The 17,283-nt window shown below is 41.8% G+C and overlaps 1 protein-coding gene across 6 annotated transcripts in view; it reads left to right on the top strand.

The window, feature by feature from the left end:
- The window catches only part of ttll5 (tubulin tyrosine ligase-like family, member 5), a 449,168-nt gene that overhangs the window by 113,315 nt on the left and 318,570 nt on the right, over window positions 1-17,283 (top strand). For all 6 annotated transcript variants that reach the window (XM_073039478.1, XM_073039482.1, XM_073039483.1 and 3 more), the window contains 2 exons: window positions 737-828; window positions 1,427-1,534. In XM_073039478.1, the coding sequence (XP_072895579.1) occupies window positions 737-828; window positions 1,427-1,534 (200 nt within the window). The remainder of the gene's footprint in view (window positions 1-736; window positions 829-1,426; window positions 1,535-17,283) is intronic.

Raw genomic sequence — 17,283 nt, forward strand, 5'->3', positions numbered from 1 at the left:
GAGTTTTGTTTGTTGTATATAACTGTAACACCCTGGGAAGGGTTTCACTGCTAATGTAGTGGTCTTTCTATAGAAGTAGTGTTTGTGTTATAGTTAGAGATAATGGGTGTTTTAGAATGTGGGCCATCCAATTAAGGGAGCAGATATTTGTGCTGTGTGCCTGACACTGGTGTGAGCTGGGGTCCTTTGTTCGGCGAGAAATGGAGAGAAGACGCTGGAGAGAACAGGTGGTAGGATTTGACTCGGTGGGAGACCGTATTTCAATGGAGCAAAGTGCTGAGGTCTACTGAGGATCAGTGAATGTTACTTTGGGAAGCGTTGAGCTCTAACTTGTGCATATTTGACTGTTTAATGATAATGGGCCCTTTTTTGTGTTTTCCTCTTTTCTTTACTAACCATTTAGTTAAGTTAAGATTTATAAATATAATTCTTTTAATCGTATGCAGTGTGCTGTCTGTTACTTCTTGGCACTGAGTTATAACAGGGTGGCAAATTACACAGCATCCACACAGACCGGGGTTTGGGGTGGGAAAGCCATCTCAATCGCACGGGTTTGGTGGGATGAGAATGTGTATTCCCTAGACTTACACAGCAAAGGAAACCAAAGAGGTTTCATAAATACAAATTCTTTTTTTTGCTCTCCCTCCTGACTGAAATAGCAGTTAAAGTTGGACTTGCTTTCTCTAGCAGAGAGCACTGCACTAATCATCCCATTACTCTTCAATCTTTTTTTTAGCTGTGATGACCCGGAAGTGGAGGATTATGGGAACAAGTGGAGTATGAGTGCCATGCTGCGGTACCTGAAGCAAGAAGGAGTGGACACGGCCAGTGAGTGACATCTTGCTCTGTGGCTTGTAGCCCAGTTACTTATTTGTTTTGTTTAGAGATACATCAGGGTTACAGGCCTTTCTTGCACAATGAGCCCATGCTGCCCATTTATACCCATGTGACCCATTAACCTACTAACCCATACATCTTTGGAATGTGGGAGGAAACCCATTGGTTGTGGAGAGAATATACTGTACACACTCTTTACAGACAGTGCCGGGAATTGAACCCCAATCATTGGTACTGTAATAGCTAGCCGCCTAAAATTTATCACTTACTTGGTCACTCTGAAATCCTTGTCCCACTAGGACATCAAACCATTCAGTGAAAGCTTCAGAGCTGCATCGAGAAATGGAAATCAATGAGAGTACTTCCCTGTGCATTGGTGGCCTTACACTGAGGTTGTGCAGGCCTGTGCTGTTGCACCACAGCAGGGATCTGCCTTCAGGTGATGGACAGTGAGAAGCAGTGCCCGACTGGAGAGGTGGGTGGGTGCACAATGTTGTGGGTTTTGCCACTGATGGGGTTTGGTGGCCCAAAGCTGGTGTATGACTGTGGATAGAATTCAGGCCTATTGTTGCCTCTCTTCCCTCTGCAGCTTTGATGGCTCAGATTGAGGACCTCATCATCAAGGCACTCATCTCAGCTGAGCTACACATTGCCTCTGCCACCAAAATGTTTGTGCCCCATAAAGCCAACTGCTTTGGTATGTATCATGTTTAATTGATTACTTTTATACATTTGCTCATGATAGCTAAAGGGGCATTTCATCCCATCAAATGTATGCCAGCACTCAGCATTCCATTCTCTTTCACATACCCACTCCCTTCTGAGTCTCCTGATGCACCCAAATGAGGAGCCTGGCCAATTAATCTAGCTGCACAGTTTTACATGGGTGGAGGTAGCATCCTACGTGGTCACAGGGAGAATATACAAACTCCTGACAGGAAGCATCGGAGCACAGAGTAACTGTTGGTTGTTGGAACTGTGCAGCATGCTGGATAGGTACCATGCCCTGTTCTACACATTGTATTCTTGGAAGCTTTTCATTGTAGCTTTGCACTGATGTGTGAATTTCTAGAACTGCCATAAAACTTACAGGAGTGCGCAGAACAGAGGAATCTGGGAATACAAATCCATAATTCTTTGAAAGTGGTGTCACAGGTTGGTAGAGTCATAAAGAAAACTTTTGACACATTGGCCTTCATAAGTCCAAGTATTGCTTACAGTAGTTGGGATGTTATGCTGAAATTGTACAAGACATTGGTGAGGCCTAGTTTGGAGTATTGTGCGCAGTTTTGGTCACCTACCTAACGGAAAGATGTCAAAAAATTGAAAGAGTGCAGGAAAAAAAATTACAAGGATGTTACAGTGCCTTTAAAAAGTACGCCCCCCCCCCCCCTTGGAAGCTTTCATCTTTTATTGTTTTACGACAGTGAATCACAGTGGATTTAATTTGGCTTTTTTAACATTGATCAACAGAAAAGACTCTTCTGTGTCAAAGTGAAAACAAATTTCTACAAATTGGTCTAAATGTATTACAGTTATTAAACACAATAATTGATGCACAATTACTCACTCCCCTTAAAGTCAGTATTTAGTAGATGTACCTTTGGCAGCAATTACAGTCTTGAGTCTGTGTGGATAGGTCCCTTTCAACTGAGCACATCTGCACACTACAATTTTACCCCCATTCTTCTTTACAAAACTGCTCAAGCTCCATCAGATTGCATGGGGATTGTGAGTGAACAGCCCCTTTCAAGTTCAGCCACAGATTCTCAATTAGATTGAAGTCTGGACTCTGACTTGGCCACTCCAGGACATTAACTTTGTTGTTTTTAAGTCGTTCCTTTGTAGCTTTGGCTTTATACTTCGGGTTATTGACTTGCTGGAAGATAAATTTTCTCCCAAGTCGCAATTCTCTTGCAGACTGCATCAGGTTTTCTTCCAGGACTTCCCTGGATTTTGCTACATTCATTTTACCCTCTACCTTTACAAGCCTTCCAGGGCCTGCTGCAGTGAAGCATCCTCACAGCATGATGCAGCCGCCACCATGCTTTATGGTAGGGATGGTGTGTTTTTGATGTTGTGCATTGTTTGGCTTATGCCAAGCATAGCATTTAGTCTGACGGCCAGAAAGCATAATTTTGGTTTCATCAGACCTCAGAACCTTCCTCCATCTGACTTCAGAGTCTTCCACGTGCCTTCCTGCAAACTCTAGCCGAGATTTCAACAGTGGCTTTCTCTTTGCTGTTCTCCCATAAAGCTGCAACTGGTGAAGAACCCAGGCAACAGTTGATGTCTGTGCTGTCTCTCCCATCTCAGCCACTGAAGCTTGTAACTCCTCCAGAGGTGTTATAGGTCACTTGGTGGCCTCCCTCACTAGCCCCTTAGAAACAGAAACATAAAAAACCTGCAGCTCAATGCAGGCTCTTTGACCCACAAAGCTGTGCCGAACATGTCCTTACCTTAGAAATTACCTAGGGTTACCCATAGCCCTCTATTTTTTGAAGCTCCGTATACCTATCCAGGAGTCTCTGAAAAGGCCCTATCGTATCTGCCTCCACCATCGTCGCCGGCAGCCCATTCCACGTACTCACCACTCTGCGTAAAAAAAAATTGCCACTGACATCTCCTCTGTACCTACTTCTAAGCACCTTAAAACTGTGCCCTCTCATGCTAGCCATTTCAGCCCTGGGAAAAAGCCTCTGACTATCCACACGATCAATGCCTCTCATCATCTTGCACACTTCTATCAAGTCACCTCTCATCCTCCATTGCTCTTAAGAGAAACGGCCGTGTTCACTTAACCTATTCTCATAAGTCATTCTCCCCAATCCAGGCAACATACTTGTAAATCTCCCCTGCACCCTTTCTATGGCTTCCACATCCTTCCTGTAGTGAGGCGACCAGAACTGAGCACAGTACTCCAAGTGGGGTCTGACCAGGGTCCTATATAGCGGGTCCTATATAGCTGCTCCTAAACTCAATTCCATGATTGATGAAGGCCAATGCACGGTATGCCGTCATGGAGTCAACCTATGCAGCAGCTTTGAGTGTCCTATGGACTTAGACCACAAGATCCCTCTGATCCTCCACACTGCCAAGAGTCTTAACATTAATACTATATTCTGTCATCATATTTGACCTACCAAAATGAACCACCTCATACTTATATGTGTTGAGCTCCATCTGCCACTTCTCAGCCCAGTTTTGCATCCTATCATTGTCCCACTGTAACCTCTGACAGCCCTCCATGCTATCCACAATAACCCCAACCATTATGTCATCAGCAAATTTGTTAACCCATCCCTCCACTTCCTCATCCAGGTCATTTATGAAAATCACGAAGAGTAAGGGTCCCAAAACAGATCCCTGAAGCACACCACTGGTGACCAACCTCCATGCGGAATATGACCCGTCTACAACCACTCTTTGTCTTCTGGAGGCAAGCCAATTCTGGATCCACAAAGCAATGTCCCCTTGGGTCCCATTGCCTCCTTACTTTCTCAATAGGCTTGGCATGGGGTACCTTATCAAATGCCCTGCTGAAATCCATATACACTATACCTACTGCTCTACCTTCATCAATGAGTTTAGTCACACCCTCAAAAAATTCAATCAGGCTCATAAGGCATGATCTGCCTTTGACAAAGCTATGCTGACTATTCCTTATCATATTACGACTCTCCAAATGTTAATAAATCCTACCTGTCAGGATCTTCTCCATCAGCTTACCAACCTCTGAAGTAAGACTCACTGGTTTATAATTTCCTGGGCTATCTCTACTCCCTTTCTTGAATAAGGAAACAACATCTACAACCCTCCAATCCTCTTGAACCTCTCCAGTCCCCATTAATGATGCAAAGATCATCACCAGAGGCTCAGCAATCTCCTCTATCACCTCCCACAGTGGCCTGGGCTGTATCTTGTACGGTCCTGGTGACTTATCCAACTTGATGCTTTCCAAAAGCTCCAGCACATGCTCTTCGTTAATATCTACACGCTCAAGCTTTTCAGTCCACTGTAAATCATCTCTACAATCACCAAGATTCTTTTCCATAGTTAATACTGAAGCAAGTTATTCATTAAGTACCTCTGCTATCTCCTCCGGTTACATACACACTTTTCCACTGTCACACTTGATTGGTCCTATTCTTTCACATCTTATCCTCTTGCTCTTCACATACTTGTAGAATGCCTTGGGGTTTTCCTTAATCGTGTCCACCAAGCCTTCTCACAGCCCCTTCTGGCTCTCCTAATTTCATTCTTAAGCTCCTTCCTGCTGGCCTTAAAATCTTCTAGATCTCTATCATTACCTAGTTTTTTGAACCTTTTGTAAGCTCTTCTTCTTGTCTAGATTTACAACAACCTTTGTACACCACCCTTCCTGTACCCAACCATCCTTTCCCTGTTTCATTGGAAAATACCTATACAGAGCTCCACGTAAATATTCCCTGAATATTTGCCACATTTCTTCTGTACGTTTCCCTGAGAACATGTTTCCAATTTAAGCCTCCAATTTCCTGCCTGATAGCCTTATAATTCCCCTTACTCCAATTAAACGATTTTCTAACTTGTCTGTTCCTGTGTCTCTCCAATGCTATTGTAAAGGAGATAGAATTATGATTACTATCTCCAAAATGCTCTCCCACTGAGAGATCTGTCACCTGACCAGGTTCATTTCCCAATACCAGATCAAGTACAGCCTCTCCTCTTGTAGGCTTATCTACATTTTATGTCAAGAAACCTTCCTGAACATACCTAACAAACTCTATCCCATCTAAACCCATCGCTCAAGGGAGATGCCAATCGATATTTGGGAAATTAAAATCTCGCACTATGACAACCCTGTTATTATTACTCCTTTCCAGATTCTATGTCCCTATCTGCTCCTCGATGTCCCTGCCACTATTGGGTGGTCTATAAAAAAACACCCAGTAGAGTTATTGACCCCTTCCTGTTTTTAACTTCCACCCAGAGAGACTCCGTAGATAATCCCTCCATGACTTCCTCGTTTGCTGCAGCCATGACACTATCTCTGATCAACAGTGCCTCGACCCACCTCTTTTGCCTCCCTTCCTGTCCTTTCGGAAACATCTAAAGCCTGGGGTTACTTGGGCCAAGTCTTTGTAAAGGCCACAACATCATAGCTCTGGTCACTCAGGTTTTAAGGACGGCATGTTGTAGGCAGATTTACAGCTGTGCCATATTCTCTGCATTTCTTGATGATTGATTTAACTGTACTCCAAGGGATATTCAGTGACTTGGAAATTTTCTTATACCCATCTCCTGACTTGTCCTTTTCAGTAATATTTTTGTGGAGTTGCTTGGTGTCATCTTTTGTCTTCATGGTGTAGTTTTTGCTTGGATATTGACTCAACAGCAGTTGAATCTTCCAAATATAGGCATATTTTTACTATAATCAATTGAAAAACCTTGACTGCACACGGGTGATCTCCATTTAACTAATTATGCAACTTCTAAAACCAGTAGGTTGCACCAGTGATGATTTGGTGTGTCATATTAAAGGGGGTGAATACTTATGCAATCAATTATTTTTGTGTTTTATATTTGTAATTAATTTAGATCACTTTGTAGAGTTTTGTTTTCACTTAGAGATGAAAGAGCCTTTTTCTGTTGATCAGTGTCAGAAAAAGCCAAATTAAATCCACTGTGATTCAATGTTGTAAAACAATAAAACATGAAAACTTCCAAGTGAGGGGGCGGGTGTGAATATTTTTTTTAGGCATTGTATAGGGAAGGGTTGAATAGGTTAGGATCTTTTCCCCTAGAACTTAGAAGAATGAGGGGAGATTTGATAGAGGTATACAAAATTATGAAGGGTATAGATAGGGTAAATGAAAGCAGTCTTTTCCTACTGAGTTTGGGTGAGACGAGAATTAGAGGTCACGGGTTAAGGGTGAAATGTGAAATGTTTAAGGGGAACATGAGGGGGAGCTCCTTCACTCGGAGGGTGGTGAGAGTGTGGAACGAGCTGCCAGCAGAAGTGATGGATGTGGGTTCAATTTCAACATTGAAGAGAAATTTGGATAGGTACATAGATGAGAGGGGTATGGTGGGCTATGATCTGGATGCAGGTCAATAGCACTAGGCACATTAATAGTTTGACATGGACTAAATGGTCTGTTTCTGTGCTGCAGTGTTCTATGACTTTAACATGGAACATTACACTACAGTACAGGCCCTTCGGTCCACAATATTATACCAACTTTTTAACCTACTCTTAAGATTAATGTAACCCAACCCTTGCACATAGTAGCCTTCCATTTTGCTGTTATCCATGTGCCTATCTAAGTTTCTTAAATACCCCTAACCTTCCTTGCCGCATATTGCATGCACCCACCACTCTTTGTGTGTAAAAAATACTTTCCACTGATTTCTCACCTGTACTTTTGTCCAGTCAGCTTAAAATGTTGCCTGCTTGTATCAGCCACTTCTGTCCTGGGATAAAGTCTCTAACTGTCCACTCTATCATCTTGTACACTTCTATCAAATCATCTCTCATCCTCCTTCATTGCAAAGAGAAAATTCCTAGTTTGCTCAACTTTGCCTCATAAGACATGCCCACTAGTCCAGGTAGCATCCTGGTAACTCTCCTCTGCACCCTCTCTAAGGCTTCCACATCTTTCCTATAATGAGGTGACCAGAACTGAACTTAATACTCTAAATGTGGTCTATCTTGCGGCTCTTGAACTCAATTTCCACCCCCCCCCCCACTGCAACTAATTAAGCCCAACAGACCATTTATTTTCTTAACTACCCTATCAACTTGCACAGCAAAATTTAGAAATAAAAGCAGAATCGAGTTTAAGATATGGGCATATGTTGTGAAATTTATTTTTTTGTGGCATCAGTACATTACAGTACATAATAAAACATTTTAAATTGCAATAAGAAATACATTTTGAAATATATTTTAAAAGGTTAAGTTAAAATAAGTAGTTTAGAAAGGGAGCAAAAAGAGGAAAATAATTGATGTAGTGTTAATGGGTTGGTTCATTGTTTATTCAGAAGTCTGATGGCAGAGGGTAAGATACTGTTCCTAAAACGTTGAGTGTGTGTCTTCAGGATCCAGTACCACCTCCTTGATGGTTGCAATGAGAAAAAGGCACGTCCTGGGTGATGGGGATTCTTAATGATGCATGCTGCCTTTTTGAGGCATCGTCCCTTGAAGATGTCCTTGATTCTGGGGAGCTTTGTACCCATGATGGAGCTGGCTGAGTTTGTGGACTCCAAGATCCCTCTGTTCCTCCACACTGCTAAGAATCCTGCCATTAACCCTGTATTCTGCCTTCAAATTTGTCCACGTTATAACTTGTAACTGGAGGCATATTTGCTTATTCAGTTTGGATGAGCCATCCAATTAATCCCACTTACATATAACATAGAAGTTTACTGCACAGGACCAAACCCTTCTGTGCCAACCATGACAAATTTTAAATTGTTAAATTAGTTTATTGTGGTCACATGTATCGTAGTACTGTGAAAAACTTGTCTAGGAATTGATTTATTGTTGTCACATGTAATGAAGTACAGTAAAAAAGCTTGTTTTGCATACTGGTTATATAGATCAAATCATTACACAGTACATTGAGAAAGAATAAGGTAAAATAGTAACAGAATGTAAAAGCTACAGAGAAAGTACAGTCCAGGTGGACAATAAGTTGGAAGTTTATAATGAGGTAGATTGTGAGGTCAAGAGATAGATAGATAGATAGATAGATAGATACTTTATTCATCCCCATGGGGAAATTCAACTTTTTTTTCCAATGTCCCATACACTTGTTGTAGCAGAACTAATTACATACAATACTTAACTCAGTAAAAAAAAAATATGATATGCATCTAAATCACCATCTCAAAAAGCATTAATAATAGCTTTTAAAAAGTTCTTAAGTCCTGGCGGTAGAATTGTAAAGCCTAATGGCATTGGGGAGTATTGACCTCTTCATCCTGTCTGAGGAGCATTGCATCGATAGTAACCTGTCGCTGAAACTGCTTCTCTGTCTCTGGATGGTGCTCTCCACAACTGACCTATAGAACATCTTCAGCATCTCACTACAGACATTGAATGACGCCAACCTTCTTAGGAAGTACAGTCGACTCTGTGCCTTCCTGCACAAGGCATCTGTGTTGGCAGTCTTAAGACTGTTGGCAGTAAGAGTTTATCTTACTATACTAGAGGACAGTTCAGCAGTCCCATAACAGTGGGATAGAAACTGTTCTTGAGCTGGTGGTATGCGCTTTTGTACCTTTTGCTCAATGCGAGAGGGGAGAAGAGAGGATGTCTGAGGTGGGTGGGGTCTTTGATTATTGTGGCTGCTTTGGTGAGGCAGCGAGAAGTATACACAGGTTCTTTGGAGGGGAGACTGCCAATCTAAACTAATTTCTGCTGCCTGCATGTGGTCTATATCCCACCTATTTATGTTTCACGCTCTGCCTCCAGATTCCTGCAGATTTTCTCTCTCTGATCCCTCTAAGTTGAAAAGTTGTCTACTGAGGACCTCATTCACTAATGTTGTAAAGAGAAGGGAACCTGCGGTCCTTGACCTGTGTGATTCTTTTCATATGAGTTTGACTCTAGATAACAGTCCTTGTGTGTTTGCTGGTCATTCTTTTCAAGTTGCAGCTTAGCTGACGATTCTTGACCTCACCACCCTTACACCCTCTGGATTACCACCCTCTGGATTACCACCCTCCCCCCAACCACTTTTCCACTGTTCAATTTACAGGAAAATTGGTGTCACACATTTGTTATGATAGACAGCATTTTCAAATGCAGAGAGTCATGAATACTTAAATGCCCTGAGTGGAAATGGACGGTGGTTTGGGATGGTTGAGGATATACAGCATTAAGTTGAGTCTATGTAGAAATTGAGTTTCCTGTCTTGTGGCAGAATTCAGAATAGATTCCAGCACTTGGTTGCCCTGACACTCCCAACTCAAATGCAATTCTGGGAAGAGTGGATGAAGCAGTCTCATGTCTTCTCTAGTTAAAGGAATGACTGTTTACTGGCAACATATGTCTGTGATATGGTGGTCCCACTAGTGTAGTGCAAAGAGGGTACTGATTGCTTAATGAAGTAGGGCCTGTGGACTGTAGAGACCAAGAAATCCTTTACAATTTCACCCCAGTTACAGGATTAAACATTGGCAGCTGAGTTGGGGAGCAAGGTTCTGTCAGTACCTGTGTGGTGTAGTGCATTCATTTATGTTCTATCTCACTCTAGGTAATTAAGGCACATGGGATTAAAATATAGAGAGTACAACATTACAGTACAGTACATGCTTTTCAGCCCATGATGTTGTGACAACCTTTTAACCTACTCTAAGATCAATCTAACCCTTCCCTCCTATATAGTTCTTGATTTTTCTTTCATCCATGTGCCTATCTAAGAGTTTCTTAATTATCCCTAATGTATCAGCCTCTGCCACCACCCATGGTAGGGTGGTCCACTCACTCACCATTCTCTGTTTAAAAGAACTTGCCTCTGACATCTCCCCTGTAGTTTCTGCCAGTTACCTTAAAATGATGTCCCTTCAGTGCAGAAAAAGTGGCACTGAGATTAAAGATTAACTGTTGACCCTGTTGTGTGGGAGAAAATGTGCAAAGGGCTGAATGGCCTACTCCAGCTTCTAGTTCTTGTTTTCTTAAGAGTGTGATTGAACATGCATTAGCATTTCCCTATGAGTGTATGCATGCCATCTTTGGAGGAGCTGGAGAAATCGCAAGGACCATGGAAAGATGAAGCCAAGTTTAGTGGCATGGGACAGAACTCTGTTTTCTCCAAGAACACACTGCACAGCATTTTGAAAAGGAAAAATCTAATAAAAGTAAAAATAAATAAACACAAGTAATGAAAACCTCTGTCATGTGCTAGTCGGGAGCCAAGCATCAGATGGTTTGCTTTGAATGCGGGACTTCAAATTAACTTGCCTCACATGGAGACAAGCTAACCCACTTATTAAAAACTTGACTAACAACCTCTGGCAGGAGGCATTTCTCAGCTCACTGTGAAGCTTGCTTGCTTTGCTGATTCGAGGCTCCCTGTGGTCACCTTCACCATCCCCCCACCCACGTACCCTCAGTGAAAACTAAACCTGGCCCAGGGATTTCTCTCCATTTTCTTTAAGCTGTTGCTTTATTTTATAAATTATTTGTGGATTTCATTTTTAAGTATGTCTTTAATTTATTTTTTTATATTTTGTATATAATTTGTTTTTGTCTATTGCAATCCAAGTACAGGCTGTACCCTTTTACCTCCCACTGCTGCCACCAACTTTTGCTCCATCCACTGTCATGAAACAGAGCATTCGAACTTTTCTGTTGCCTGTGGCATTGCTTTTCTCACTCTCTTGTTCAATTGTAACCGTAAGTTGTTTAGCCATTCATTTCTCGTTTTGGCTCTTATCAGAAGTACTGTTAACCCTAAAATCGAATGGATTGGCCTCATCAATTGCTAGATAGCTGGCACCAAATATTAAAAGTATACTGATTCACAGTTAGAGATTCTGCAGATGCTGGAAATCCAGAGCAACCTACATGAAATATTGGAGGAACTCAGTGAGTCAGGTAGCATCTATGGAGGAGAATAAACAGTCGACATTTCAAGCCAGACCCTTCATCAGGACTGGAAAGGAAAGGAGCAGAAGCCAGAAAAAGAAGGTGGTGGAGGTGAAAAGTACAAGCTAGCAGGTGATAGGTGAGATAAGATGAGAAGAAAGGGACTCAGAGTTACAAAATACAGGACCAAGGTTCTTTGACCCACATGGCCCATGCCAACCAAGTTGCCTATCGTCCCATTTGTCTGTGTCTGACCCATATGACTCTAAGTCTTTCCTTTCCATGTTCCTGTCCAAATGTCTTTTAAATTATTTTAATGTATGTCCCTCAATAAAATTTAAAGAGAAAATGTAGTAAACACTCAGCAAGTCAGGCAGCATGTATAGAAAGAGAAGTGGAGAAAGAAAAAGTGTCCATGTCTCAGATTGAAGACATTGCATCAGAACTGGAAAGAGCAGAAATGCAGGTTGGAAATTGCAGAGAAGATAGTGAGAGGGGTGGATAGATAGATAGATAGATAGATACTTTATTCATCCCCATGGGGAAATTCAACATTTTTTCCAATGTCCCATACACTTGGGACTAAGGAAACATTTGTGACAGGGTGAGGTCTAGGTTGCTGTGGGATAAAGTTCCTCCAGTCAATGGGTCATGTTGTCAGTTAAAAGTAATACCACAAAGAAGAAAAACGTTGCAAAATGCAGAGTAGTCAGTCTGTGCTAATGAATAGAGCCAAAGGGCAATGCAGCACAGTTACAGATCCTTCAGCCCACCAGTCAATGCCGACCACATTGTCTACCCAGGTATTCCAAGTTTCTTCCCTCAACCTGCCCTTCTAACAGGGCAGCATTGATTCAATACACCTTTCCCTCATAATACATACTTTGGCAGAGGGCAGCTCTCCCTCAGTTCTGCCCTCTGGCAAAGGGACATCCCTGGCCAACCCTTTTCTTGTTCATTTTCTCTTTCACATACTTTCTAATTTTTGGATGATTTATTTTCAGATTGTGATGTGTTTATTGCCCACCCTTAATCTGAATTTGAGAAGGTAACACTGACCCACTTTGCTGTGGTTCAGTAGTCCTTGTGCTGATGATGAGCATATAGTACTGTTTCAGGTAGGGAGTTGCAGTATCTAGACCAAGTGACAGAGGGAATAGATTACTTCCCTTTTTATCCTCTGCAGCAAGTTTAGCTGCCAATGCCCACGATTTGAATGGTGAGTGCTCCCTCCCTACCAAGAGGAGATACTTCCAGCTAGGGAAGTAATTTAAACATAGTTCATTTATTTTTAGTGATACATCTTTAAATTTAGATAAAATTCTTAAGACACATTTAAAGCTCAGAGATTTTCTATCTCATAAAAGATTTCCAAATTCCAAAATGATTTCTAAAACACAAAGGATTTTGAAAACACAGGTACAATACCTATAAGCTAAAAAGACATACCAATGAGTTGCACAAAATCAAGTTGTCCATTGCAAAAATTGAAGGCAGAGGAATGGATTCTAGTTAACCCCATCTTTCTGTCATTCTTCTTAATGTTCCTTGATCATTCATAACAAACCCAACTGCTCTCTTACATTTATACTATTTTTCTGCCACTTGGGTGACTTCACACACATGATATTTTTTCAGATACCTTTTCACACAGATGGTCGAAAAGATTCTCGGTGCAGAGTTCTCAAATATCAAAAATTCATGCTGTGAATGCTGACTCTCTGAGTACACAAATCTTCCACTATTGATAGATCAGCTATTTGATGTGCTACATGATAGTATCAATTGGTCTGCAAGATACCTCGAACTAAATAACTTATCCAGTGTTGTCTGGTTTGATGTAGACCAAATAACATAACCCATTGTCTTACATTGCATTTCTTGAACAACCAGCTCCGTGCACCTTAGGCCAGCGATCTGTGCTCTATAGACAGTGCTGTTTGTTTGCAAAGCTGTCCTTTTAACTTAAGACTGATTTTTGCTCGCCAGTTAAATTAATAACTGAAGTCTAGCTGCCGTTTGCAACAAGAAGCTGAACAAAGAATAGTGGTTGGAAGTTTAAGTTGCTCAAAAACAATTCTTCAATCTTTAGAAGTATCAATTGTTATGTTAGAAAGCTGAGCTTAGCAAAAAGACCCCTTGATCCTGTTCCTACAGATCAAATTATTACACAGTGCATTGACCTGGAATAAGATAAAACAATAACATGTAGAATAAAGTGTAAAAGCTACCAAAAGAGTACAGTGCAGGTAAACAATAAATTTCACAATCATAACAAGGTGGATTGTGAGGCTGAGAGTCTCAAAAGAAGTGAATAGGGGCAGTCGGAACATACTGAGTACCACAGGTCATGGGGTAGTTAGCTACTTAGCAAGGGCCAATGAAAAAGAGGTTCAATTTAAGCAGAGCAACTATTGTGGGAGCGGCCTTTGTTTGAGGGGCCTGCGTAGAGTGGGATATTGAGGCTTAGGTGAGAAGGGGCAAAGACTGTAGATTAGGAGTTCCCAACCTGGGTTGATGGACCCCTTGGTTAATGGTAAGGCTTCATGGCAAAAGAAATGTTAGGAGCCCCTAAATATAGATAGATTTTGAGTAATTTACTTACGTAAGAGTCTCTTAAATGTCCCTCATGTATCTGCCTCTACTTCCACCATAGCAGTACATTCCACGCACCCACCACTCTCTGTATAAAGAAAAAAAAATCCACCACAGACATTCCCTTACTTTCCTCCATTCAACTTAAAGTTATGCCCATTTCTGCCCTGGAGACATTTTCCAAGATATCCAAGCTATGCTGTATCATTATTAAATTTTGAGTATAATTATAGCTCAGTAACTCACAGCAGTTTGGAGCTTCAAGCAACATCCAATCAGAGGCATTGGAAGCCAGAGGAGATGTAGTTCGCTCAGGTTTGCCGATTGAGTAGAAAAGTCAGCGATTTGTAGCTGTTTGGAGCTTTGAGCAGTGGCTAATCAGCATTCAGGATTAATTGGCATGAATAAGTTAAAGTAAGGCAGGTACAAATGGAGCAGCTATTGTTAGAGTGGACAGAGTTAGTGGGGATTTTGAGGCTTTAGTTCTTTGAGGCTTCAGTTAGAGAAGGCAAAAAAGCTGTAGGTATAGCTACCCTCTCTCTCCCCCCCCCCCCCCCAGTTTATTGTTCTTTCTTGTTTATATTTGCTCAGTTAGAACAGTAGAGATCCAGGCAGGATAGTGGGATGCTCCTCTTGTGGGAGGTGGGGAGACAGGGAGTCCTCCAGTGTCCCTGAGGATGACATCTGCATGAAGTGTATCCAGTTGCAGCTTCTTACAAACTGTTAAGGGCCTGGAGCTGGAACTGGATGGAATCTGGATCATTCAAGAGTCTGAGTGGTTGAATATCAGGCAATACAGGGGACACAGATTACTGGGAGACAATCAGGAAGAGGAAAGGGCATCGGCAGCCTATGCAGGATCCCCTCAATTACAGGCATACTGCTTTGGATGCTGTTGGGAGTGGGGGGAATGACCTAGCAGTGAAAAGCCACAGTAGTTAGGTCTTAGCACTGTCTGGTTCTGGCTCAGAAGGGTAAGCAGTACATGAGGTGAGCTGTAGTGAAAGGGGACTCAATGGTAAGGGGAACAGACAGGAGGTTCTATGGATGAGATGAGATTCCCAGATGGTGTGTTGCTTTCCTGGTGCCAGGATCAGGGATGTCTTGGATTGAGTCCATAGCATTCTTAAGTGGAAGGATGAGCAGCAAGAGGTTGTAGTCCACCTCGGTACCAATGATATGGGTAGGAAGGATCACAAGGACCTACAAAGTGAGTTCAGGAAGTTGAGTGCAAAGGTAAGGGGCAGGATCTCCAAGGTTGTGATCTCAGGATTACTAGCCATACTATGTGCTAGCCAGGCCAGAAATAGGAAGATGATACTGTTTAACATGTGTCTAAGGTGATGGTGCAGGAAGGAGGACTTCAGATTTTTAGATCATTGGGCTTTCTTCCAGGGAAGAAATGGGATGTACAGATGGGATGGCTTTCACCTGAACTGGAGGGGGCCTAATATCATTGTGGGAATATTTGCTGGTGCTGCAACTGGAATTGCAGGGGGATGGGAACCAGAGCATAGAGCAGATAGCGGAGTGATAGTGGGAAAAGATGTTGTTAAGCTTGCATACAAAGACAGGAGTCTAGAGGTTGAGTTTGGTGGGATTAATATTCTAAGGTGCACCTATTTCAATGTAAGGAAATTAATAAGAAGTGCGGTTGAGATTAGAGCATGGATCAGCACTTGGAATTATGACATTGAAGCCATTAATGAGATGGTTGCAGCGGGGCGGGACTGGCTGCTGAATGTTCCGGGCTTCAGTTGTTTTAGATGTGATAGAGTAGAAGGAATTAAATGGGGAGGGGTGATGTTATTAGTCAGGGAAAATGTCACAGCAGTGCTCAGACAAGAAAGATTGGAGAGTTTGTCCACTGAGGCTATATGGGTGGAGCTGTGGAATAAGAAAAGGATGACCACTAAATAGGATTATTTTATAGACTACCTAACAGTCTGCGGGACTTAGAGAAACAAATTTGTAAGGAGATTGCAGGCAGTTGCAAGAAATGTAAGGTTGTGATAGTGGCTCTATGACTATGACACAAAATTTGGCAGAGTTATAGATAGTGAGGAAGGTTATCAAATTAGGGTATAGACCAGTTGGAAATGTGGGCAGAAAAATAGCAGGTGGAGTTTAATCTGGACAAGTGTGAGGTGTTGCACTTTGGAAGGTCAAATGTAAGAGGAAGGCAGAGGGTAAATGGCAGGACCCTGAAGAAACATAGTCAGAATCTCTTTTTCTATGGTATGAATGTCAAAACCATGAGGGCAAAAGTTTAAGGTGAAAGGAAGGAGTTTTAAAAGCAATCTGAGCGTAAGTTTATCTTTACATAGAGAATGGTTGATATCTAGAACATGTTACCAATACTTAGAATAGACAAGGCAAAAACAGATACGGATTATGCAATTAAATGGAATTAGTATGGAGGGGTATAAAGTTTGGTGTGGAATTGGTGAGATGTAAAAATCAGTACTGTATTATTCTGTGACTGCTGTTGTGGAGTAAATATATGATGGGAATAAAACTTCACTCAAGATGGTGAACCCTGGAGGGCTGTGAAGGCCAATTCACTGGATACATTTGGCAGGTTGTTAGATAAAAAACATGTATCATGGGGAGGGAGTGAGACTTATTGAGATAGAGCATGAGCCACGATCACATTAAATGTGCAAGCAGACACGATTGGCCAAATGCTCTTTTATTTTCCTATTGGTTCTGCTTCAAGGACAGCTTAGGTTGAGGACTTAAATGTGTGAAGAAAGATGGGGGAAATGGTAGAGAAGATGATTAATGCTGAGGCTGCAATATTAAAGAGAGAGGATAAAATGAGTAGGAACCCCAATAGAGACCTGAGAGTAGAATTAAGCAATAGGAAAGAACCTAAGATGGATGGAAGTTCAGTATTGGCCTCTTGGTATAGCTGTGAATGGACAGAAGACACAACTAAAGAGATGAGACCAGCAAAGGCAGGGTAGTTTCAACATGAAAAGATTGAGATGAGATGAGATGTCCTCACTCAGCAGACGGTGAAACTGTGGAATTCTCTATCACAAGTCACTGAATAAATTTAAGGAGATGGATAAATTTCTAGACACAACAAGCATCGAGGGTTATGAGACAATTTGTAGAAGGAAACCAATTTGTATTGTTTTGTTAAGTGGCTACAGTAAATTAGCCCTTGTGTAGATGGGTGGAAAGACAGTTGAAAATGTTAATATACGTAGGCAAGAGAATAAACTACAGAGGAATAAGTAGGGCATGGAACTATGGAAACCTGC

The sequence above is a fragment of the Hemitrygon akajei genome, chromosome 3 (assembly GCF_048418815.1).
Source record: "Hemitrygon akajei chromosome 3, sHemAka1.3, whole genome shotgun sequence".
Classification (NCBI taxonomy): Eukaryota; Metazoa; Chordata; class Chondrichthyes; order Myliobatiformes; family Dasyatidae; genus Hemitrygon; species Hemitrygon akajei.